The following is a 26213-nucleotide window of genomic DNA, read 5'->3' on the forward strand; positions in this document are numbered from 1 at the left end:
AGGACAAGAATATGGAAATGAGGTTATAGCACGTCATGAAAAATGTGTGAGCAATATTGAATGAGAAAATGGATGTGTATATTATAAGCTATACAAGACACAATACATAATAAATCAAACGAATTAAAAGTGAATAGTTAATGCAAATATATAAAGCAAATCAAGGTCATAAGAAAGTCTGATATGTAGTATAAATAATAAGAATGGAATAAGCGTAACATAAAGAGAGTGAATACGTAATTGAAAGAGATTGCACAGACATAAAGAAGCATGTATATTGTAAATAAATAGTTAATACGTATCAAATTATAATATAACGCAACATCTAGGCATAGGCAAAAATATAAGTTTCAGTCAACATAGTTAATAGCAAGAAGTCAACAATAGATATACAATTATAGAAATATAATATCAACACGATATTATTGATATAGTATCATAAGACAAAACACTAGTGTTAAAACATAATCATCAACACAGAATTGGTAAAATATAACAAATATATAACATATAATATATGATATGACATATAAACACATAAGTCAAATAATTATCAATCATTAGAATATATGGTAAAGTGTATCAACTCTACAATATAAATAACAAAGAAGGTAAAAGATAAAATCTCAACAAAGTATAAATAATCATTCGTAAGCAGATGATAAACATGATAAATCACAAAAACACAAATATACAATATAAATAACAGATGAATCATATACAAGCAAAATCAAAAGAAACAATTGAAGATTAGGTAAGCAAAGTAAAATAGTAAGGAATCAAACGTATATATATTTTAGATAAACATAATGTATAACATAAGAGACATGAAAATAATAAAATATGTCATACAATCAGTTAGTAGAATAAACATTCAAGATATACAAAAAGTATAGTTACAACAAAATACGTGAATGCAATCAGCAAATTGCATTCAACTAAATAAGACGTATAACTCACAAGTATCAAAATTTAAGAAATTACAATTATGTTAAAAAGTTTAAAGATAATATTATAGCAACACATGTCTAAAGCAGTTAGAAACATAAACGCACGTAAGGAAGCATAGATATAAAAATCAAATATAGTAAACACTAAAGATAGGACATGATAATAATAACAGCGAAAGTACAAAATAGAGATATACAAATAAATAAATATCAATATTCAAAGAGTCATAAACAAATGTATCATGTAATATTACTAGAAAGCACAAGATATAAGAAAAAAATGCATAATAAATCAGGCAAAAGGACAATAAATATTTTAATAAGGTATACACAACAAACATAATCACAATTGAAAATAGTATTAAGTAAAAGAAATAAACATAGATAAAAACACAAGTCACAAAATATTATATGATAAAATAGACGTAAGAGTAAACAAGTGATTCAAATAAAACATATTATATAAAACATAATAAGGACATAATTATATATATTCGACAACAATATGATAAATCAGAAATATTAGTAATGTCCATAAAGTAAAATAATAAATATAAACAAGATACAACAATAATAATCATTACTGTATAAAATCAATTCAGATGTAGCAATTTATGGCATAGTAATCAAAATCACATAAATACAATCGGCATAAATATACATAAACAATGATGTATAATACATAAAACATAAATTATAAAAGATAAAATAGATATATAAACAAATAAAAACATAAGAAGGGCATATATTAGTATAAAAACAGCGATAAATTTTAGATAAATATATCATGAATGATTAATGAACATGTGAACATAAACATTGATAATAAATGAAACAGAACATGATTAGATAAGGTTGATACTAGAAATGATTAAGGACTATAAGTCAATAAAAATATACATCGTAAATATAATAATATACGTGAATACACTTATAATAAAAAGAATAGTAATTATAAAAGAATGAAAAAGTAAAACAAAACACAAGTAACGAAAATAATGAATAGATAATGAACAACAAACAATGATATAATAAAAGACATAAATATCTAAAAATACTATAAAATAAATACAAAAATTAATACGTGTATACAATGTATATTGTTATAATGCTAAAATAATACATATCAAAAACTAAGCAAACAACAGCAAATATGCAACTATACTATAAACAAACCATGAATAAATACTTTACATACTCATAAATGCTATTTAGAAAAATCTTTTATATTAGGAATAAAAGATTAATAACCAATGGTACGAGATAATGTAACAAAACTATATAATTAGTAACTCAATCCAAACCTAACAATATGAATAATTGTTTGAATATCAAAATAAAAATACATTGCTATTAGAAATAACAAAACCAATGCGAACATAATAAAATAATCTAACAAGGCAAAACTTACTGATAAAAACTATATACTGAAAATGTAAATGATAAGAATATACTCTATATGTAGAATATTAAAATCATAAATCTATTAAAGTATATCATGAAATACGAACAATATACAATAATCTAAACATAAGTAATTAATAGATAATATGACAAAGAAACATACACATACACAAGTTTAGATATGCAAAAATATATTTAAACACAAGAAAATAATCTGAATATCAGATATGCTATGTGATGTATATGTGGAGTCTAGAGCAATGCAAAACACTTAATAACATGGTTTGAATAATTAAAATATATAAGTAATGATATATATTTTTATTAATAAAAATATATAATATAACACTATGTGTGATACATAAAATAATATAATAAACAATACAGAAATCAATACAATTAAACGATATATAAGTCAAATCAAGGAAAATATAGTTGTAAGAATAATAACATATAAAATAACGACCAGTACTAGGAAAGAGACGTTATACAAAGAGAGGGTAATCGCGAAGCGATGGGACAAGAACCATGGAAACTACGGAGTCAAAGAGTGATAAGATAGGGACGAAACGAAATCTATCAAGGAAATAGGATAAGGGTTTGAGAATAGTCTCATGGATCAAATATGATATGTATCTAAATTGCCCATTATATTCTCACTAATAGGAACTCGGGACCATGATCAAGACCGTGACCTGCATGGGCCACCACTAAAACCTGTCACGCCCCGCTTCCCAAAATACCAGGGAATCGGATCATAATTAAATATTTTAAAATACCAAAAATTTATTATAACTAGTATTAAAATTTTACGGTCATTACACTACTTCTCTCTAATACTCTCTTATACAATCTTATACTCTCTTATAATCTCTTATACTTTCTAATTCTTTCATCAAATTGCTTCTAGATCTGATTATGAAGAGTAAAATCTATCCCCTACCGATATTAAAATGAGTCCTCCTACAACAACAGCTACTCCTACCGATCCTACCAGTGGTAATCCCTAATCCAGTGGTGACGAATCTGCACCAAGAGCTCCCAAAAGGCCGAGATCCGATGTGTGGATTTTTTGGGAAGATAGACGCCACCAAGAATGAACACGATAGGATCCTTACCCAGAAGGCTAAATGTGCGTTGTGCGGTCAGACTTTCCAAGCTTATCATAAGAGCGACACCAACCAGCTTAAACGCCATATAGAAAAACACAACAAAGGCCAGACTCCTCAAGGTGATATCCGATAATCTATGATTTTCCAATCATCCTCTTCTAGTAGTCTCGGTACTTGGAATTATGACGCTGCCCGAGCTAGGAAATGCGTCATCAGGTTTATCATACTTAAAAACCTTCCTTTTAAATTAGTAGAAGATGATGAATTTGAAGATTTGTTTAGAGATGGTTTTTATCCCGATTTTAAAAAAATTTCTTGTCAAACCTGTCAACGTGACATTTTAAAACATTATCAAACAGAACAAGAAAAAAAAGTAATTTCTTATTTTAAAAATTTAAATTATAAATTTTCTTTAACTTCTGATATTTGGACATCTAGAGCACAAACATGTTATTTATGTATCACAGCACACTGGATTGATAAAAATTAACAAATATTTAAAAGAGTTGTTTCTTTTATTGTAATTGAAGAGTCACATACTGGTATTAATGTAGCCAATTTAATAGTCAAAGAACTTATGAAACTAGAAATTGATCAAAGAATATTTTCTCTTTCACTAGATAATACAAGTAATAACAATATAGCTGTACATTTTCTCAAAATAACTCTGTCATTGTCCTGTCACGGTGAACTTTTTCATATTAGATGTATATGCCATATTTTAAATTTAATTGTTTAAAGTACATTTACTGAAATTAAACCCATGATAGAAAAAGTTAGAACCGTTGCTTATATGCATACTGCTTCTGAACAAAGACTTAAAAGACGAAAACAAATGTGTAAAAGAAAAATATTAAGGCTAGACTAATTCCAAAAGATGTTGACCATAGGTGGAATTCCACCTATGCAATGTTAAGTGTAGCTATAGAATATAAAGAAATTATAAATTATTTTGATTTTAGTTATAGCTCTAGTAGCTCTTATGGAATAACTGAAGATGAATGGACAATTATATGTAATTTAAATGAGATGTTATAAGTTTTTATGATGCTACTATGTTATTATCTGGTTATTATTATCCAACTATTACTTTAGCTGCTTTACAAATTTTAAATATTTAATTTTTTTTTTAACAAATATCGTATGAATGATACTTTTGGAAGTATAATTTTTCAAATGGAGAGCAAATTTAATAAGTATTTTAGGTCTATTCATCATATTTTTGGTTTGGGGTTCTTATTGATCCATGTTTGAAGGATATTGGCCTTCGAAGTTTGTTATAATCATTGTATAGTGGACATGTTATAGACTTAGATGATGGATCCAGCATTACTGCTACTTCTCATCATTTAGCTATTAGAAATTATTTTTAAACCTTATATGATGAGTACGCAGCTAGACATGGTGTAGTTGCACAACAGTCTACAGTTTCGGCGCCTTCGAGCTCAAGCCGAGGTAAAAGTGTAAGTTTTGATAGGCATGCAATGGTAGCTGAGCTAATTGGTGGGTCTGGACTTGGATCATCGTTGGAGGTTTCTGAAATAGATGAATATTTATCTGCTTCTTTAGTTAAATGTCAAAGAAATGCTTTAGATATTTTGTAATGGTGGAGAGTATATGGATCATTTTCATATCCTATACTTTCACTATGGTTTGTGACTTACTAACAGTGCAGGTTTTGACGGTAGCTTCGGAATCCGCCTTCAGCACAGCAGGACGTTTGATCGACGACCACAAGACATGCTTAGATCCGTATACTGTACAAGCGGTAATGTGTTTATAAGATTGGTGGAGGTACGAGAAGCGAACGTAAGGCATCGATCAGATGGCTGGAATTGAAGATAAATTTGAAGTGTTGGGACTAGCAGATAAATATAAAGATTAAACAATAGTCATCAAATTATATTTTTTATTTCTTAGTTTTAAATTTGTAATGAATTATTTTATAAACAGTTGCAAATGATAGTGATATAGGTGAGTAGGTGACAACCTAGTTGAGATGTACTCATCTATTGTGATGCGACGAATTCCGAAATAAATTTATACTTGTAAAAGATTTACTGATTATTAATAAAAAAAGTTATTTTTATCATCTTTTATTTTTATAATTTTTTGTAAATGATAGTGATATAGGTGAGTAGGTGTCAACCTAGTTGGGATGTACTCATCTATTGTGATGCGACGAATTCCGAAATAAATTTATACTTGTAAAAGATTTACTGATTATTAATAAAAAAAGTTATTTTTATCATCTTTTATTTTTATAATTTTTTTGTATTTGTAATTTATGTCATTTCAAGTTATTAATAATATGATTATTTTTATTTTCTATAATTTTTATGTATATTTTAAATTTTAAAGAGATCTTTATTTTTTTTAAAAACAAAAAACCCGGGCCGGTCCGGTCAGGCCCGGGTCCTGACTCTGGTTTTGCTCGGCCCGGGCCTGGTTTTCCGGGCCGGACCGACCCGGATGGACATGTCTATCTACTCACTCCTTTATACTTAAAAGGAGAATCTAAAGGCATACTATTTATGCTACAGTAAATCCTGTAGCATGAACATGATATCAAATCTGTTCCTTTGCACCCGAGGTTACTGTTCATGCTATAGTGATAACATTAAATCAAATATGATCCTCCATACTTAAAATTACTATTCATACTACAGTACTTTAATGTGTTATAAATATTAAAGCAAATTAGATATATTAAAACTTGGATGGAGTAGATATTATTTCTAAATTAAATGTATTTAAATTTGAATCATTCTTTTAAGTATAGAGGAGTAGATATGATTTCTAATTGTAAACATAAAATAATGAAATTAAATATAAAACTTAAGGTGAGACAAGTTCAAATTGCAGCGGTTTAAAAAAATAAAAAGTCAGTGCACGCTAATTAAAGTTAGTTAAATATGAAAATGATTATACGCGTAACGACGTGGGCCATACTAGTTATTTGAAATATGTGATCAAACGTAAGCGCTTCCACAGCCAATTTTGAAGTGGCTTCCGCGTTTCGGACTCGGACTCGGACTCGGACTCGAACTCAGACTCAGCAAATACCTCCGTTCAAGTTAGCCACGCCATCGACTAAAATGCGCCGTCTATGACGCTCCGAGTCAACCAGGTATGAATCTCCCATTTTCTTCATACTCACTCTTTTTGCTTCCTTTTCTCTGTCAGTAACTAATCCATCCATCCATTTTCACGAAGAAACCCAACTCTCAACGCTCTCTCCAACATCCGCCATGGATTTTTGGCAGCGAGCTCGCGTGTTCGCCGAGGAGGCAGCCAAGAAATCGCAGGAGATCTCGAAGGAAGCAGCCAAGAGATCTCAAGAGCTCACCCAGGGCGCAGCCAAATTCTCTCAGGAGTTCGTCTCCGAGACGGCCAAGAAGTCCAAGGAGCTCGCCGCTGAGGCGTCGAGGAAAGCGGATCTGATCAAGATCGAGGCCTTGAAGCGCGCGGATCAGATCAAGAGCCTCGCCGGTGAAATCGAGATCCCGATCCAGATCCCGCCGTTGGCGCCCTCGGCGTCGCAGGGGGCGGCGGCGGAGGAGATCCCGGCTGCGGACTTGGAGAGGTTTGGGGTTTCTGATGAGCTGAGGGAGTTTGTTAAGGGGATTACGATCTGTACTTTCCGGGATTTCCCTATGGAAGGTGATTTCTTTTTGACATTTTCGCTATCTAGATTTTTTTTAGTTGTTGTTGAATTTATTTATTTTAGAATGCCTGGGGGAACAGGCATTTAGGCTTGAAATTAACCATGCATGCACCTTCAGGTTTTGACTCTATTGTTCTCGAGGGTTTACTAATCTCCATTTTCCAACAAGAAAACATGAGTTTGTATGTGATTCATGGCTTCATCTTCCCATAGGGCTTTTCATCTTATACAGAGAAGCTATGCATTTTACCTTGACTTTCTGGCTTTCCATGGAGAGGGATAATCTGAACAAAGTGCATGATACAGTGTGATGTTGTCATAGATTGGAGGGTGCCGATTCTTTTCACAGTTACTCGTTTTCCCCCCCTCTTTTAGGTTGTCTCATTTGCTTCTGTTTGATTCTGTGAATTTTCTGTTTGATGTGCGTGCAAAGTTTATCATTAGAAGTAAACTTGGGTATTATTATAGGAGCAGCCTTTAACTGTTTTTGCTAGAATAATGGCGGTCTCTGCTTAAAATGTCATGCATAACTTTAAAGCATATATTTGGTGAATTTCACTGGATCTAGACACTTTTGAGGTTTACTCTCTCTTTTCCTAGTATTGTTGATGTGGCAAGATCAATCTTGGAGGATTGACATTTCAATTAGACTGCAATTTTGCGTTGAGAATTAAGGTCCAAATCTTGCTGGCAATAAGATCAAAATTCTAAATGTGGCATGATAGAGCTCACAAAATTATATTGAATTATCCATTGTCACGCTCTTCATGTAGTGAACTTTGTACACTTCCTTTCTAGAATGTTAAGATTATATAAATTCAAACACATTTTGGTGTCTTCTATTGCTCCAGTTTGATGTAGTGAAAATATGAATAGTGTTAATGGTCATTATTTTAACTTGCGAATTTCCATATTCAATCTTTTTTTTTCTCCAGAGTAGATTTTCGCTATTGGCTTGTAGGTCAGACGTAGAGAGGCTTTGCTTCCGTTTTTCACTTTGCTAAATTTCTCTTCTTTTATGGTTTCTGAGTATAGATGAACCTGAGATATCTGAGGTCCCAACAGTGTCGAATGTGCGGCAGGATCTTAATGAATGGCAAGCAAGGCATGCTACACTTGTTCTCTCAACTGTGAAGGTATTTTCTGTTATTATATGCCTTTTAACTAGTAACTACTACTTCTTTGTGTATGTGTATGCATGTCTACTTCTGACTCTATAGTTGTTAGTTACGCTTATTTGTATTATTGAATCTCATTGAAGATGTGTCTTCTTCTTAATTTAACAATGTTATGTGGATATGTTTTAGGAACCCATATAAGGCATATAAGGAATGAAACTGTTTGTGATGTAGCAAGAGTACCGATCAAAATAGCAAGAGTATTGACCAAAATAAGGTAGAAAAAGTAGGGGGGGGAGTAGAAGAGGAATGCATGTCATTATATGCATTGTTCTTATCGCACTTCTCTGACACTATAATATATCCTTGTATGATCATATTTGATAGATCTACCAGAGTTTATTTATCTGGTTTTCAAAAATAATGGAACTAGAACCAGCATAATCAACTTCGTATTATATGATGTTGAGACTTAAGATAGAACTCATGCTGTGAACAGCCATTTTTGTTTTGGGTTCCTTAGTAATTAATGATTGATCCATCAGAATATCGGAATAATAGTTAGCAGAAATGTCAAGTAAATGACAAAATTTAGGTACTTTTTAGCTCAAACTTTCATGCATCTGCAATTTGTCGAGTTGTCATGATACAGTAAATGCTCAGGTTGTCAAGGATGTGTGTTTTAAGTAAGCCAAGTGTGTTGTTCAATTTTCAAATTGAAGGAAATGCCTTTTTGATTTATCTTTCATGCGCTCAGAGCCTCAGGCTCTTGTTTGTAATATTGTATATTTTTTCTGTGACTGTATGTTTTGTATTCATAGGCTTGAGATCACAAATTATTTTTAACTACTTATTTTAGTTAAAAGGCATTGATGGTACTTCTAGAATTTATAGTGTGTAGTGTATTGTCTTTCTGGCATGTGTTAAGTCTTTTAGACAGAGTGCTTTGGCTTGGCTCTGTTTTACATATGTAACAAAAACAAAAAGAAAACAACTATGGAAGATTGATGAGGAATAATCCTTACTTTTCGAAAGAACTCAACAGTTTTGGCGGTAAATGAGAACTCTGCTGAAGGGAAAGTCCCATGGTCACTTTGCTTCCTAGTGCCCTTCTGCCAAAATATATTTCAGTGTAGAGAACTATAATTTCATAAACTGGACGGACTGCGAATCTTTACATGATATAAAAATCACAAGCCGAAAAATTTAATAGTCAGAATATTCTAAAATTATCTTGATTGACCTCATTATGTAAAATTCTATCTAATTCATCAAATTGATTCTTTTTTTAATCTTGCATACTATTGTTATTGATAAGTTGAATCTATCAATCAAATATTTTATTCTTCCTCCTATCCACTTATGTAGAGCACTGTATAAGTGTATGTTACTATCTATATTCATATTGGTGCTTGAACTATATAGGATGTGTGAATTGTTTCTGATAGAAACAAGGTTTTAAATGTTGGATGTCGGGTTCATGTCGGACGGCTAAAATTCATATCAGATAGTGGAAATCGGGGATATGTCGGGAGACATGAAAAAAATATCGGATTGTCATAACGTATGGTGTGCATGTGTGTAATATATATCATAAATAGCATCTAAATAGACCTAAAAAATTCTAATGTCTAAACATATAAAAGAGTAAATAACTTATGATGCTTAAGGTTGATGTTGAAGGAAAGATGTGAGAAATCCGATATTAGCGGTTAAGAAGAGAGAAGATCGCTCGATATTGATGTCGAAGGAATAGCTCGGAGAAGATACCAATGAGATGTTGAAGGAGAGAGAGAAGATGAGCGACAGATATTACTTCGGTCTTTTTTTCCATTTCCCTTAACTTATCAGTTTGTGTCTTTGGAATTAATATTAAGACAATCAAGAATTTAAACTCAAACATGATTTGACAAACATAACCAAAAAAATAAAAAAAATCAGCCAATTTTTCAGACCGAAAAATCGGTCGACATAACTGACATATCACCCGATATATTCGCTCAACATATCTGACATATCCCTCGATATATCTGATATGAACCTTGAAAACGTAATACGTATTAAAAAACTCCATATCATGACGGTTGACCCCTAAATCCGACATGTCGGACGACATTTAAAACACTGGATAGAAACCATAACAGCATGAAAAGCACGTCTTACTCTTGCTGTGCATGATCCTATGATTAATTATATGTTGTGTGGTTTTGTTAGTACAGTGAAGTCTTATTTAGGTCCTGTTACCTAAACACTAATTTCATGCTGCAGGAAATATCAAAATTTAGATATGAGCTGTGCCCACGATACATGAAAGAGCGAAAATTCTGGCGGATATATTTCATACTTGTTAACAATTATGTGGCTCCGTAAGTCTCGAACTCTTATGTAGATGTAGCTTTTTTATGATGCCTGTAGCATCCATTTAATAATTGCTAAAGTTGACTCCCAAACCTTGCACAGCACTGGTAGAACACCTTTCTTTTTCTTTCAAGAATGCATTCTGTTTTTAAATTGATATGGACCCTGCTGCTGGTTGCATCTTACTTGATCAGCAACATGGTCGATTTATTTCTCTATCATGATTAATGATGTGCTTTGCAAGTGAAAGCATTTTTTTGAATAACATAAACCTGTCAGATTAGTTGAATCATGTTACTGGATGCGCTGTAACTTCCACTTTTATGCTTTTTGTAATAAACTTCTTTAACCATGTTGAAACTACTTAGATTTCAATGATGTTACGATATGAGTCATATGACTAGCAGTTATGGATCACATATACACTATTACTTTGAAGATTTTTCTTTTTACAGGGTGCTAGACATGTTCAATCTCAAATCTTTAGGTAACTTGTAACTTGATCCCTCTCTTTATGCTCAGTTATGAAAAGCAGTATATGGAAAACCTAAAAGTGGAATCAGTAGAAAGAACACAAAAGGATGGGGTCAAAGAGAACTCAACTCCAGCTCCAAACCCTGCAGAAGAAACGAAAGGAGCAATCTTGCAAAGTAGGACTTCAACTGCAGAGCATGACTTGGATGTGTTTCTTCTTGGAGATATTGGTACTGATGATGAGGGTCCAGGTATGGTGTTTATTTTCAACTGTTTATGCACCCAGTGCATGATTACATGAATAATGGTTCTTCAACTGAAGTATTGTTTCTGAGAAAGTTTGTTCAATACAAAAATGATTACATTATATTTATTTGCTGTATGCTTCATTTCAGATGATGGTGATGATGGTTTTGATGATGATTTTGATAAGATTGAAAGCAACTCGGTAAGCATGTTACACCTTCTTACCTTTTGAAATGTCATCACAGGACTGAAAACTAATAAGATCTTGGTGTGTTAATATTTACTTTAATGGACATGTACAAATATAGATATTTTTGTTTCCAAGTTACCAATCAGGTATTAAAGACAATATCAATGCTTCTATTGCTGATTCTGTTAGCTTTAATTGGGAAAACACAACACACATACTTGTAAACATCCATGTACAAGTACATACACATACACATGTACACCCGCACTCACACATGTGCATGCACTCCCACACACTCAGAGATACCAACATACACAAGTGATGGTTTCGATTCAAGCCTAAGATTTTCTGCTCGGCATATATGGAATATGGTTTATGGTATTGTTTGCTTTTGTTTGAGATAAAGGTTTAAAGAACAATGACCTGATTTGACAGCTCTTTGACGCCATATTTGCTAGGAAATAAATGTTCAAATAATTTATGAAAAAATTGACCTACCACTTACAAATATTAAATAGGTTGGAAGTTGTATGGAAATTAGTTCTGGTTGTACTTGAGCAGCTTCTTTTTTCATATGAAGACAGCCAACATTCATATCTCTGAAAACATTCTAGAAATCAGCTGGGTCTAATAGGGAAAACATCGACTGTTTTGGTGCGTGTTCAGATATGCGTCCTAGAAATGTATTGGTGTGCATTTCCTTGCCATGTAGATTAAAAGAAAACAAGAAAAATGAGACTTGAACCTTGATGCCTCCTCCATCTTAGTTTCAATTGATTCTCCTAGTGGTATGTAGAATCTTTCAATCAGAATAATTGGCCTTTTAGTGGGCGTCTAAAAATTTTTATGTAGCCTGCCCAAAACACTTGAAACTTTTTTTTTTTTGGATTTTTTGGGTAAATTATAATTACAGAAAACCTTGTTGTTGTAAATGAACTTTAAAAACAACCTATGTCCTGCTCCTGTTAACCTATCAAGTGCCGGACAAATTTTCAAAACCGACCCCTTTGGGTTTTTAATTGCAAAAAACGACCGGTTTTGAAAATATTTACAAAAACCGACCTGTTTTTAGCCAGGGGCTGAAAACAGGTCGGTTTTTTTTAATTTTTTTGGGAAACATCACGGGAGTTGAACTCCCGTGAAGTTTTTCTCATAACAAAACTTCACGGGAGTTGAACTCCCGTGAAGTTTGGGAAAAAAAATTTCAAAAACCGATCCAGTTCCAACCAACTGGGTCGGTTTTTATAAATAAGATTGAAATGGGTCGTTTTTTGCAATTAAAAACCCAAATAGGTCGGTTTTGAAAATTTGTCCATCAAGTGCCTCTCTGAATTCCGATTGCCTAGCAAGGGTGGTTTCCTATATACTAAAACTGCTAACAGAAGACATAAAATGATCAGTATGTTGTATCTATCTAAGAAACTCTGAATTATTTTAAGCCCAAGAAAAATTTCTTTCGTTCTTTTAGTCCCATGTCTCTTCAGTTAATGAAATTAAAGCATGCTTTAATGTCATGATATGGAATCTTGAAACTAAATCACTATATTAATTTAGTATTGTGGGATTTTATTCTGCCATTCATTGACATTCCCTGTCATGCCCGGGGCCCGCGAGCCTGTTGGCGCGATGTAAGCTCTAGGTCCACTGAGTGTAATACATGGTTTGGCTCAATCCATTGCCAAAAATGACTAGTCAATGTTGCACTTGAATCCTTAGACTTACATTATAAATCATTCAATTTCTCAATCAATACCCGAGATGGGACCATGCTTTGGGGGTAGTTACATCACCACTAATATTTGCTAAGATTGCCGGACCGCTGACCCTTTTTTTTTCTTCTGCCGGCGCCGCAGCTGCAAGAGATAAAGATAAGAAAAGAGTCAAAGCTCAATTGAACCTCTGCTCATTACAGATAAGAGTTGTCATTCCACTTAGAGATAAACCTGATCCTTTAAATTAGAGGGTTCCATCTACCTACTTTTAAGCTACTTAAAATAACCTGAAGATATGTAATTCAATTACTTCCTTAGATCTTAGTTGACAACTTTTCTTTTGGCATTTTAAGTTACCATAATCTTTCCTATTATGCACACAATTTGTTGCCGTAGTGCCTGCCTACAACTTTTTTAGCTTTGTGCCCTGTGTTGGAGCAAATATGCAGTTTAGCAATTCGTTTTTGCTTTAACATATTTACAATCTTCCATTTCAATTTCTTTATTCACAGCAACGCTGCCAATTGCCATCTGACTTCCTACTTGACTTTTCGGGTATCATCTATAGTATGCGCTAAAATTTGCATATTTTATGACCACATTTTATTAAGATTTTTTCAGTGTAAAACTTAGCAAGCGTTGTACCAACTCTTTTTTACTTGCTTCGAGCTGTGTTTTTGGCATATAAAGTGATAGGAAAGATAAATAAACAGGTAAGATAATACACTGCTAGTTCCGTGTATTTCTACTGTTGTCTCATTTGAGCAAATGTTCATATCCAGTTTTCCAATAGCGCTGTACTAATGGGCACTTATAAACACTTATAAACACTACTCTGAATGCTGTTCCTTTTCAATTCTTTCTTTAAATAATTGTGAATCCTTTCCCATACTTTCCCTAGGAAGATGGACACAGACAGTGCTCAACTGTTTTTGCTAAAAATAGGAAAGATTGTAACCTGGAGGCTGTAAGCTTAATAGTAAAGTTTATTGTGCTTGGCAGGGTCTAGAAAGTGACGATGATGATAGAAAGTCTAAGCACTCAAAATAATGCTGAGAGTGATTCATCCACAAATGATGCTATCAGTTGGAGAAAAAAATGCCTGCTTGACACTGGGGAAATATGGGTTTCAAGTTCAACCAGGACAGGAGCGGATCATCATCTGGCAGACTCCCTGAGTTTTGTTAGATTGTGTATATTCTGTTGATTTGTTTACTGTCATTAAGATATACTGTAAGTTATTTATCATGTACATGGAACTTCAATTTGTTTCTTTGTCAGTCCACCGATAAACTTTCTGTGTGCTGACCATCTTGTTCTGTTGATAACTGAATGGAATATTTTTATCTTCAAGTTGATGAATCATGTCTTCAAAAGAAAGATTCCGGTGTAATGAACTTTTGGAAAATTGTATTTTGCGATCCATTGATGGCTGTCTTTGCTTGATATAAAATGGTAGAAACCGTTTCAATAATGGAAACTAGTCTTCTTTTTTAAACATTTCTTATCAAAATGATGTCCTGGTTTGAATGGATATTGCCTGTTTCTCTTTTGAGTGGCATTATTGTCAGGGAACGGACCCTAGCGAGGATCATCCCTAGTGTATATGCATCTCACATTATCAATTGAATTGCTGTTATTTATTTTCGAAAATGTAAGTTGAGGCAGGCACGATCATTACAAATATCTTATACTTAACATAAACATAGAGACATCCACAGTTTCTTCCCTAATTTTTTGCTTAAATGTAAAGAATTTCCAAGATGGAATCTGCTTGTGATGCATCGTAGGGAGCATATCGTTCAACACAATCACGTAATTTGCTGTAAAACTGAAGAGTAGGAGCCACAGTGCCACACATGTATATCACTGAGGGGGTAATGCTGAGAGGGTAACTGAAGGGGTAATACTGAGAGGGTACTCTTCCATCTTCCTGTTACTCTATGTATACCTACTTAAGTTGTTCACAATATAGTACATCTCGAAATCAATGGCGGCAACCTAACATTTTAACTCTTCACTATTTTCTGTCCACATCTGCTGAAGTTAGTGCTTTCCTATGTCGCAGCACTCCAGCACAACTGTCGCTGCTCGTGCTGACGCCCTGTACAATAATTCTTCAAAACCACTGGAGAACGAGAAACCTGAAGAATGACCATCGCGTATTTATGTCAGGTAATTCTTTGAGTATCATGATGCAACTATCCATCCTAGTCGTGACTGCTTTTTAATTCTGTTTGTCGAAACATAGCATGAGTTTCTTAGAGAGCTATATGTAATTCTATCAAGCGACTTGATAATAATCTACTGAACTATAAGAGAACTAGATTTTAATAAACCTTCGGTCCTCGGAAGATACAGGCCAACATACAAATGACATGGAAGGCGCGGCAAGGCAGTATTTAGTATGGAATCAGGATAGGATTTTCTGCAAGAGTTTGTGGTCCTATTATATATATCTCGTTCCATTCTTCTTCGACATGAAGACCATAAACCCTCACGATTCCTAAGGACATTAAGGACATCTTTCGCATCTAACAAGCGAGCATCTACTGCGGTAATATTCGTATAGATTTCTAGATGAGCAATGTAGAGGTCTCCAACGCAGCCTTTCTTACACTGGGAGGAGGAATGAACCAACTTCTGCAATCTCTTAAATTTCTGTTTCTTCTTTTGATACTCTGATAGTAACCTAGGAAATGTTCTCCTTATAAGAGTTTCAAAGTATGAAATGCTCTCATGATTATCCAAGTGGTCATAAAGAGTAAGGAACCATTCTCAGTGGAAATTGGAGGGATTGTAAATTTGAGCTAATCTAATTAAACTAATAATTTGCATATATGATTGTGTTCAAAACAAAATTTATTCAAACAGAATTTCGTTCCCTTTACCTAATGACCAAGAACAAAGCAGCGGTTCCCCCCCATCAAGTACAATATGAAATACTTGTGAGGGCAAATGAACAGAACTACCTCTTGCCGTAGAAAAACACATTTAAAGCATCATTTGGCAACGAGAGTTGGGGAGCGAGAGCAAAGAGGTTTGGTATATTTGCATGCTCTTGTACTTTTATTGGCGTTTGGCAAGAGTTATTATAACGCTAGAGCTAACTCCACTTGCCAAAAGGAAGTTGTTAGGTTGACGAGTGCAACTTACAGTGAAATCTTTGTTAAACTGCATTACAAGCTTCATTCTTCGGTTCCTGATGACATTTGCTGAGCTCAAGCATGGAATTTAGACCACAAATTTAGATCCTCACCATCGCCATTTGTTATATTATTCAGACACGTTCACAGACTTTACTGTCTGATAATTAATATTTCGTTGGTTAATATAACTAACAATATTCCATCAAATATAGTGAATCTGGATTCACTGCAGTGAATCTGGATTCACTGCAGTGAATCTGGATTCACTGCAGTGAATCTGTATTCACTGCAGTGAATCTGTATTCACTACAGTGAAAAACGTGTTCGTCACTGCAGTGAATCTGGATTCACTGTAGTGAAGGACGTGTTCGTTGAGGTAATGAATCTGGAATCATTGTAGTGAATCTGGATTCACTGCGTTGAGGTAATTAATGCATGTGTTTAATGAGGTAATTAATACATGTGTCTGTTGACTGAATCCTAGCCATTGGATGATATTGGTTTTTAGTTTTTAGGCTAAGGAGGTTTTTATTAGAACCTCTATATAAATAGACTAATTTCCGCTTCCACTTTCGGATATAATAACCATCCGTTAAATGCCAGACAATTATGATCTAAGAAGTGGTCTACCCAACATTCCAACGTCCAAAATTATCACTGCTCTATGTTGACTGTTTAGTGAAAACAATGTGCACATACATGGAGGTTTTCTGAAAACAGTGTGAAAAGTTTCGGGGCAGTTTAGTCATTTGACCGCACTGGTTTGCGTGTGTTATGCTAGACCTAACCATGTTAATTTTGCAAGTGTTTGGAGTTATGTAAAAAATGCCCGAGCTTATTGCGTTTTACCCCCCTCCACCGGGCGAAGTTTCTGCTAGAGTCCATCGCACGCTCATGGTATTTCGAAGGATGAGAACCCTTTTGGTCAAAGGTAAAGCAAATTACGATGTACATGAGTTTTTTTTTTTCAAATATACCCGAGAAAGTTTCCAGTATCGTTCATTAGTCCAATAAGCTTTTTTGTCATTTATTTATTTATTTATGGAAAAATTTTAAGTGGATTCTTTCTTTTGAACACCATGTAAATAAATGCTTTCCACTGGAAAGCTTCCTCATTAAGTAGCTTCTAAATCTGGTGAGGCCGCTGCCCTGTATTATTGTACCTCAGTGAATTCCTTAGCCAGCATTTACCCTAGAAAATAAGAATCCCTTCACCGTTGCAGAGGAAGCACATGGAACAACAAAGAAGAAGCCTTGACTGTAGCTTTCTTGCTATAACCCTAAAAGATCTGAGCTACCTCAACTCAAGGCCTTCTTCTTTCTATCTGTTTCATGATTAATACGGTAAAATTTTCCGATATTTTTCATCTCATAGCCAATTGCTAATCAGGACTGTACGTGATTCTATAAACAAGGGGGAGGATTTTCCCACGTCGCTATGATCGATCTACACTGAAGCTTCGCCCTCATTTAGTTTACATGTCGAGTGGAGGGGTTTATGTGTTATTTTATGAAACCTTAGGTTTTAATCACTTGTTGTTTATCCAATGAGTATATTGATCATTTACTAATTCTATATAATCATTACATCTATTAATCAATTAGGGGATTTTTTTTTGGACATTGTGGATGATCCGCTCCGTTGAACTTGATCTACATATTCTAAACCCCCAACACACCAAGTTTGGGGTGAACCCGTCGTCGTTTGACCCTTCATCCACTCGTATCAATTTTAACGGTTTTGAATGAATAGAACTTTTCACATGGCTCGATGGAGGGTCAAACGACGACGGGTTCACCCCAAACTTGGTGTGTTGGGGTTTTAGAATATGTAGATCAAGTTCAACGGAACGGATCGTCCATAATGTCACTCAATCATGTGATTTTAGAGGCGTCAAGGAGGAAATCCCCACCATCCTTATCATAGGAGGGGATTTTCCTCATTGTCGCCTATGTGGCACAATCCCCACCATCCTCATGAAATAGGCACAAATACTCACCTCACACGCTCTCTCTCCTACTTTATGAGGATGGTGGGGATTGTGCCACATAGACGATAAGGAGTCAAGGAGGAAATCCTCTCCTACGACAATGAGTATGCTATAATTTTTTTAGGACTTGAACCAGTAGTCTACTTTTCCCTGGGCAATATAGGAACTGCTGATAGCCGAAGAATTAAAACTAGTAGCTAACGTCACAGATTTATGCCTATTGATACTTCTAGGAGGATGATACTATTATATATTACATTTATTAATTATTATTATTACTACTATTATTATTAATTATTAAAACCTTGTTGAATTGTTCCAACCACACGAGAAGGCATGGAGCAATGCAGAAGAAACCAAGAAAAGCTTTAGATTTCGTCAGCAGCTTTAGTCAATGAGGATAGTCGAGTTGAGTCCCACATCGGCTTTTAGCTCGGTAAGAGAATGAATGTGAACATTCCATCAGCACTGGAGCTTGAGGACATTTTAGTGAAAACCCGAGGGGGCCCCTTTTACAAATAACAAGGCATTTGGCTTAAAACTGTGCACTTTATTTAGGTCCACACAAGCATAGTTAGATTCTTAGGATCCATTTTCAGAGTACTACTTAATTTGAACCCTTCTTTAATCAAGAGAGTAAAGTTTCCCTGTCTCTTGAATTTGACCCCCCCTCCATTTGTTGCCTCATCAATTGAAGAAGACTTGAGCAAATGTCTTTTTTTTTTCTGATGATAAAGGAGAGAGGTTGAGGAGAGAGGAAGTAGGGCATGTGAACGAGACAAGAGAAGCCACTGGTTCATGTTTGTCATGATCAACGTATCGTGTGTTGAATTTTGAAGGTGCGCAATAGCTCACGTATAAAACTCATAAAGGAAAGTCTAATTGCGTGTATAATCTCTGTATTAAGTGCTAGTAAAATATACACAAGATATAATATTTCTATAATAATGAAAGTGCATGTATCTGCAAAAATAAGCTTAACGAAGAAGGCCGTTGAGTGGGAAAAATAAACATTTTCATATTATCACGCGGAAGATATATATATATAGTATGAGGGTTCATTGGTTCAAGTTGATTTCACAAAGTAGGAACCCAAGGAAAGTGAGGCTACGAAAGTGCTGCCAAAAAAAACAGAAGCTATATGAGTGTAAGTTTTAAAGACTTTATGGTATATAAGTGCTATAAAAAATAAATAAGATATATAAGTGTAAAGTAGAGGAAAATATAAAATACTTAAGTGCAATTAAGCTTTGTGAATGTTAAAGACCCTAACTTTTACACCAAAACTTTAAAACTGTTGTGAGAATTAAGGGTTATAAATGTATATTCTAGCATGCTCCTGAAGATTTGGCGAAGGATTTGGTGAAGAACAGGAATTTTGGACACATGGAGTTGGTTTTGGAGTTGTTCGGTCGACCGCGGTGCAAGACCGGTCGACCGAATATGTGCACAGATCGTAGGGCTAATTCTGGGCTTGGTGCGGTCGACCGTCGCGGTCGACTGCTAAACCCTGTAATCAAACCCCGAGAGTTTGGAGTTGGGTGCGGTCGACTGCCGCGGTCGACCGGCAAACCCTGTAATTGTTTTCTGGGTTCTGTCCTTAGTCCGCGGTCGACCGCGAGCTTTGGACGGTCGACCGCCAGTCGGGTCAGACCTAGAATTTGGTTTCTTGTTCTGATTTGGTTTTGTGTTGATATATAATCCTAAACACGTTTTAGGGTTTTGTGGGAGAGCAATATAGGGGATATTTGGAGCAAAGAAAAGATGTATTTTCTGGAGCTATTGGTTAGGGTTTTGTTTGAGAGATTAAGAGCTTTATTGGTGAGATTAATTGGTGAGTTTGAGTGATTTGTAATCTCAGTTTGTACTCTTCTTATCTATTAGTGAAAATCACATCCCCTTCTTGTTAGATCTACATCATAAAACTTGAGATCTAAAACCATATAGCCATGATTAATTCAAAGAGATTAAAATTTACAAATGAGCACTCTAAAAATTCTAAAAATTTTAAAACATACAAAACCAATATAGATGGCATTCAAGCGCCATTACCATGATGCACCTAAAAAATAATAACATTTAAAAACTTAAAATTAATAAATATGAAATCAAGAAATTAACACTAGCTTTCAAAGAATTTTAAAATTTCTAATTAATACCCTCATTGTGGTCTCAAAAAATTTTATAAAGACACCCCTCAAAAGGCTTCAAATTATAAAAAACCATCATAAAATTCTAAAATTTAAATTTCATAAATAATAAAAGATGAAATCAAGAGATTATGCCTCAGCGCCACCTAAAAAATTTAAAATTTGTAGCAAAATTGAACCTCAAAAGTTATAAAAATTTAATAAAAAAATTCTTTCAAAAATTAAAAAATTATGAAAAAAACTCTTAAAATTTCAAAATTACTAACTTAGTAGACATCAAATCTGAAAATATTGGGAAGTCATCCTGAATTTAATTTTTTAAATTAAACTATAATTTATAAATAATTTCCCAAAAAAACACTCTCAAAATTTGGAGTTGTAAGCAAATATTCTGACATTTAAAAATTTACCACCGACATACTGAAACACTAGAAGTTACAGGTACCAAACTTAAAATTAATTTTTAAAAACAGTAACCAAAGTTTAGAAATTACAAATGCACAATATCAAAGTTCAAAAAAAAGGGCTGAAATTTTAAACCTTGGCCAAAGAACAAGTGTAATTGCTTTTGTATTCTTTCACCTAATATATAATATATATATCTTTATTATATATATATATATATATATATATTATATATATATATTATATATATTATATATATATATATAATACATATATATATATATTATATATATATATATATACTATATATATATATATATATATAGATAATATATAGATATATAGATATATATATATATACATATATCAATATATCATAACATATATATATATATATACATATGTATATTATATAGATATATATATATATATTATAATACATACTGTAATATTATAGGAGTATATGTTATATATATATATATATATATATATATATATATATATATACTATATATATATATATATATATATATATATATACTATATATATATATATATATATATATATATATATATATATTATATATTATATATATATATAGATATATATATATATATATATGTATGGTATGTATGTAATGTATTCGTATTATGTATGCTATGTATGTATGTATGCTATGCTATGCTAACTGTATGTATGTATGATATATATGCTACATATATATATAATATATATATATATATATATATATATATATATATAATATATATAATATATAATATATATAATGTACATATAGTATATATATATATATATATATATATATATATATATATATGTATACTATATATATATATATATATATATATATATATACATATATATATATATATATATACCATATATATATATATATATAATACATATATATATATATATATATATAACTATATATATATATATTATATATATATATATATATATATATATATATATATACTTATATATATATCAGATATATCATATATATCATAAAATTCTACATTTAGAGTTTTATTATCCCTTTTTGTAGCCATCTAAAAAGATAGTCTAAGTTGATACTTTAATAAAAGCCAATAAAGAATCGCACATTTAAAACGTCTGATGCATTAAAGAATAAAAATTAAAAAATATTATAGCTTAAAAATTATCATCAACTTTATTAAATAAAGTAACTGTTTATAATTTATTAATAAGTAAGAGCAATAAAAACACATTTAGTATATTACATGATAGATGTTTAAATCAATAAAGCATGATAAAGACTATAATATAATAAATTAATACTTAATTGATTATATTTAGAACATTTAATCTTTGATATTGCATAATATTTATAGCGTCTGCGTAAAAGAATAATAAATAATTATGTATCTGGAGAAACTTTATAGGAATGCTTTAGAGATATCCATAAAAGAATCAAGCTACCCTATTTCCATTGCAAATGGAAAAAGCTGACAAAAATAAATCTAAAATTCAAAAAACATCATGAATCACTTGCAGATATGCGCATTAACATTAGGCATCATTATATTAACAAAAACACTGACTGAGTCTTACAGTGAAGAATAATTTGATAATTTTTATTCCACATCAAAAAAAAAGAATTCTCCATGGAAAGATATAAGAAACAATTAGCTTAAAATACGTATTCATAAAATTTTATACTTTATTCTTTAAATACTAAAGAAATTAAATATTAAATATTATCATATCTAAGACAAATTGGCCCCAATAAAAAATACAGCTATTTAGTTTAGATTTTTTATGAAAAAATGATGAATGATAGAGCAATACGGACTAATATTATTGACATAACAAAAACTTTCTTATTAGCATGCACATCCAGAAGTAATATATTATAAGGAAAAAAGAGGTAGCTCCTAATCTTATTTAAGAATAAATTAGGAACACAAAGAATTTCAGTATACTATGGAAATTCACATTTATTCTCATTAAAATAGAAAAAAAATCAAAGTCTGGTATTTCTAGAAGTATTGTGTTGGACTATTAAAAATACATTAAAATTTTTTGCTGAAGCTTAAACGAGAAGATAACAAGCATAATGCAGCTAGGAAAGAAAACAGTACAAAAAATATAAAAACTCCAACCCCATGTCATAATTGATGTAGATGATGAAGACACTACTCTAAAATCGCTCGGAAAATGATAAATGTCAAAAAGGTTGATCTTAACTTAATAAAAAAATACAACAAAAAGAATAAAAGATAATATTTTACTAAATATTTTATAGCAATAGCTTTTATATATTTTTGATGCTGAAATAGGAATCTTGTAGAAGGAAATTTTCTTGAATTTTTTCCAGTACTTTTTATGCTTATAGTGGATGTTATCACTGCTAAAAGTATACTAGAGTTAGCATTAATATTTAGCTTATAATTTTATGAACTCTATCAATGATGACGAACCAAAACGTCATATGTCGCTTTTGTATTATTTTTAGTATATTTTTAATCTAATTGTTTTGTCTTATTGCCGATTTTTACAATATTTTCACCTTGCTTGTATAACACTATTTTTAATATTTTGTCATTTCTTGTAGCTACCGTTACTTTCTGATTGAAGCTTGCATTTCATGCTTAATTAAAATAATAGTTTAAAAATTTAAATTAGCTTTAAATTATATTATTTTCTATCAATTCAAATATCAACATGAAAAATTAATATTGGCACTTAGCTCATTTAAACAAACATTAAAGAAAATAAATAATCACAATATTAAAGTTTAGAGCACAAAAATAAGCACAAACTATTAAAATTGAAAGTGTTAGAATAAATTTAGTTAGCAAAATAAATCAAAAATATTTAATTATGATATTTTAACAACGGTGCATATATTATATTAGACGTGTATTAACACTAAGTAATTTTAAACACTGTGCTGAAAAGCAAAAGAGGGGCGCATGGGCAGCATGTAGCAGTTGATTGGATTCCTAAACACAATCAGGCCCCCGCTTCGCCGACCACGTAGCCAACATTTGTTGAAGCCCAATGATTAAATGCCCGCCATCCACTTTTAATGTTAAGCAAATGTGGACCTATTCACTGCGCTAATCAAGATTTGGGAAGAGAATGTTGTGCGCAAAATAACTTTCATTGCAGAGGGTATCATGACAATCCACGTTCAATCTCGTCGGCTATGAGTTTAAATGCCAGATTTTTATAATTGACACTAATGTTGTGGCCCGTTCAGGCTTTCAAACCCATTAAAGAACGCGTCCTGCCGGCGAGCTGTTTTGTGCGAGGGAAGCCAATTTGTTATGCTTCTAGGAACGTCAATTTGTTGTGCTTCGAGGAACCAAAACCAAACACCGAGAGAGAAGACCAAACAAACCAAAATAACTACACCAAACACACACATTTTACGTGCGTTTCCGCGCAACAGTTACCTACCGTCCACGAGCCCAAGAACTGTTGGCATTTAATCTAATAAATCTATTGGTGGCACATATGCATTAATCAATGTCTATTGCTATCTTTCAGGCGATTAACCACTAAAGTGATTCCAATTAAGTTGGGGCGTTAAATTTCGGTATTTAAAATGTAATCATGGCGCGTCATATGTGCCAGATACCAGCGTTGTTAATTGTAATTTATTGAGGCGGCTAAATTATAAAAGCTACAACAATCTATAAATAAGGGCGTTCATGGTCCCTTAACTAGGGCTTACACCGTTCTCTAATCTCTCTTCACCCCCTCTAAGAGAGAAAATTCGCCGCTAAGGCAGAACAACCCATAACGCGTTAGAAGATCAAAACCAAAATCAAGATAAGCAACTGGATTCAGTATAAAGCCGTTCCGCTCTTTTAGCATCATTGCTTAATCTCTTTGAATTTAATCATGGCGCTATATGGTTTTAGATCTCAAGTTTTATTGATGTAAGATCTAACAAGTGGCCTATCGAGAGCCACCTTGATTAATTCTTAGGATTTAAGTTATATATTGGGTTTTTGATCTTAAATCTCTGTTAAAGATTCAATTTTTTGGGTTCGGTTATGAACAGCTAAAATTTTTTGGACGTCGGATGCAAACTAGTAAAAATTTTGGGTTCGGACTCACTCCTATAATTGTATGCAACAGTAACGAAAAGTTTTCGGTATGCTATGCTTGCGATTTTTCTTTAATTTTTTCTAATTCTGGATCTGTTGGGTGAAAATAAAAATCCAAAGATTTTTTGAAGTTGACGGCGGCGGTTTCAATTGGGAAAAAACCCTAAGGGTTCATGGCGCAAAATTTAAGGAGGTGCGTTACCTCAACGCAAACTCGCCCGTTCGTTCCAATTTTACCCTCTGCGTTCGTTCAATTTTAACCTCGCGTTCGTTCTAAGGTGAACCTCGCCGTTCCAAACTCAGCTGGTCGAGCCGTCCAAGCCTCAATTTTAACGAACTCGCGTCTCGTTCTAAGCGTGAACCTCGCGTTCAACTCATCTGTAGAGCCGTCAAGCTCAATTCAACTAACCTCGCGTTCGCTTCTAAGGCTGAACCTCAGCCGTTTCAACTCAGGTGGAGCGTTTCAAAGCTCAATTTCAAACGAACTCTGCGTTCTGTCTAAGGTCGAACCTCGCGTTCAACTCAGCCTCTGTTGAGCGTCAAGCTCAATTTTAACGAACTCGCGTTCGCTTCTAAGCGTGAACCTCTGCAGTTTCAACTCAGGTGGGTCAAGCCTCAATTTTAACGCCAACTCGCGTTCGTTCTAAGTGTGAACCTCGCGTTCAACTCAGGTGAGCTTCAGCTCAATTTTTTAGACGAACCTCGCGTTCGTTTACTATCAGACGAGCTCCGCCGTTCGTCACTTTTAGACGAACCTCGCCGTTCCGTTACTTCAGACGGCAACCTCCGCTGCTTCTGTGCTTCAGTGTCGAGCCTCGGCCGTTCGAACTTCAGCACGAACCTCGCGTTCGTACTTCAGACGAACCTCGCCTGTTCGTCTTACTTCAGCACGAACCCTCGCGTTCGTTACTTCAGTTGAACCTCGCGTCATTTTTTAACGAACCTCGCGATTCTGTTCCCAAGTTGTAACCTCGCGTTCTTTTATCAACGAACTTCTCTGCGTTCCATTCATTTTCAGACGAATCCTCGCGTTCCGCTGTCTTAAGTGAGTTCTCGTACTCAAATACAGTCGAACCTCGCTGTTCCGAAGTTATAATGAAACTTCGTGTTCATTATGGTTAAGCTTCGCGCTTTTTCATGCGAGGGTCCACTTTGGTATACTTAATTTATGTCAATT

General features: G+C 33.2%; 1 protein-coding gene across 2 annotated transcripts; it reads left to right on the forward strand.

The window, feature by feature from the left end:
- On the forward strand, positions 6617-14652 carry LOC109840223. 2 transcript variants are annotated; one of them, XM_020408783.1, is made up of 6 exons: positions 6620-7129; positions 8169-8269; positions 10520-10617; positions 11132-11334; positions 11479-11531; positions 14234-14652. In XM_020408783.1, exons 1-6 carry the CDS (start codon positions 6718-6720, stop codon positions 14279-14281), a joined length of 915 nt encoding a protein of 304 aa, XP_020264372.1. In that variant the 5' UTR covers positions 6620-6717; the 3' UTR covers positions 14282-14652. The 2 variants fall into 2 exon arrangements, with proteins under 2 accessions (XP_020264373.1, XP_020264372.1); XM_020408784.1 differs by lacking the exons at positions 11132-11334; positions 11479-11531; positions 14234-14652 and having other exon boundaries at positions 6617-7129; positions 10520-10621.

This window comes from Asparagus officinalis, chromosome 5 (genome assembly GCF_001876935.1).
Source record: "Asparagus officinalis chromosome 5, Aspof.V1, whole genome shotgun sequence".
NCBI lineage: Eukaryota > Viridiplantae > Streptophyta > Magnoliopsida > Asparagales > Asparagaceae > Asparagus > Asparagus officinalis.

Bases quoted from the DNA above. Each gene is read 5' to 3' on its own strand.
- LOC109840223 (XM_020408783.1), top strand. From the start codon at position 6,718: ATGGATTTTTGGCAGCGAGCTCGCGTGTTCGCCGAGGAGGCAGCCAAG. The intron at 7,130-8,168 runs GTGATTTCTTTT...TTCTGAGTATAG, and splicing joins CCGGGATTTCCCTATGGAAG to ATGAACCTGAGATATCTGAG. The intron at 11,532-14,233 runs GTAAGCATGTTA...TGTGCTTGGCAG, and splicing joins ATAAGATTGAAAGCAACTCG to GGTCTAGAAAGTGACGATGA.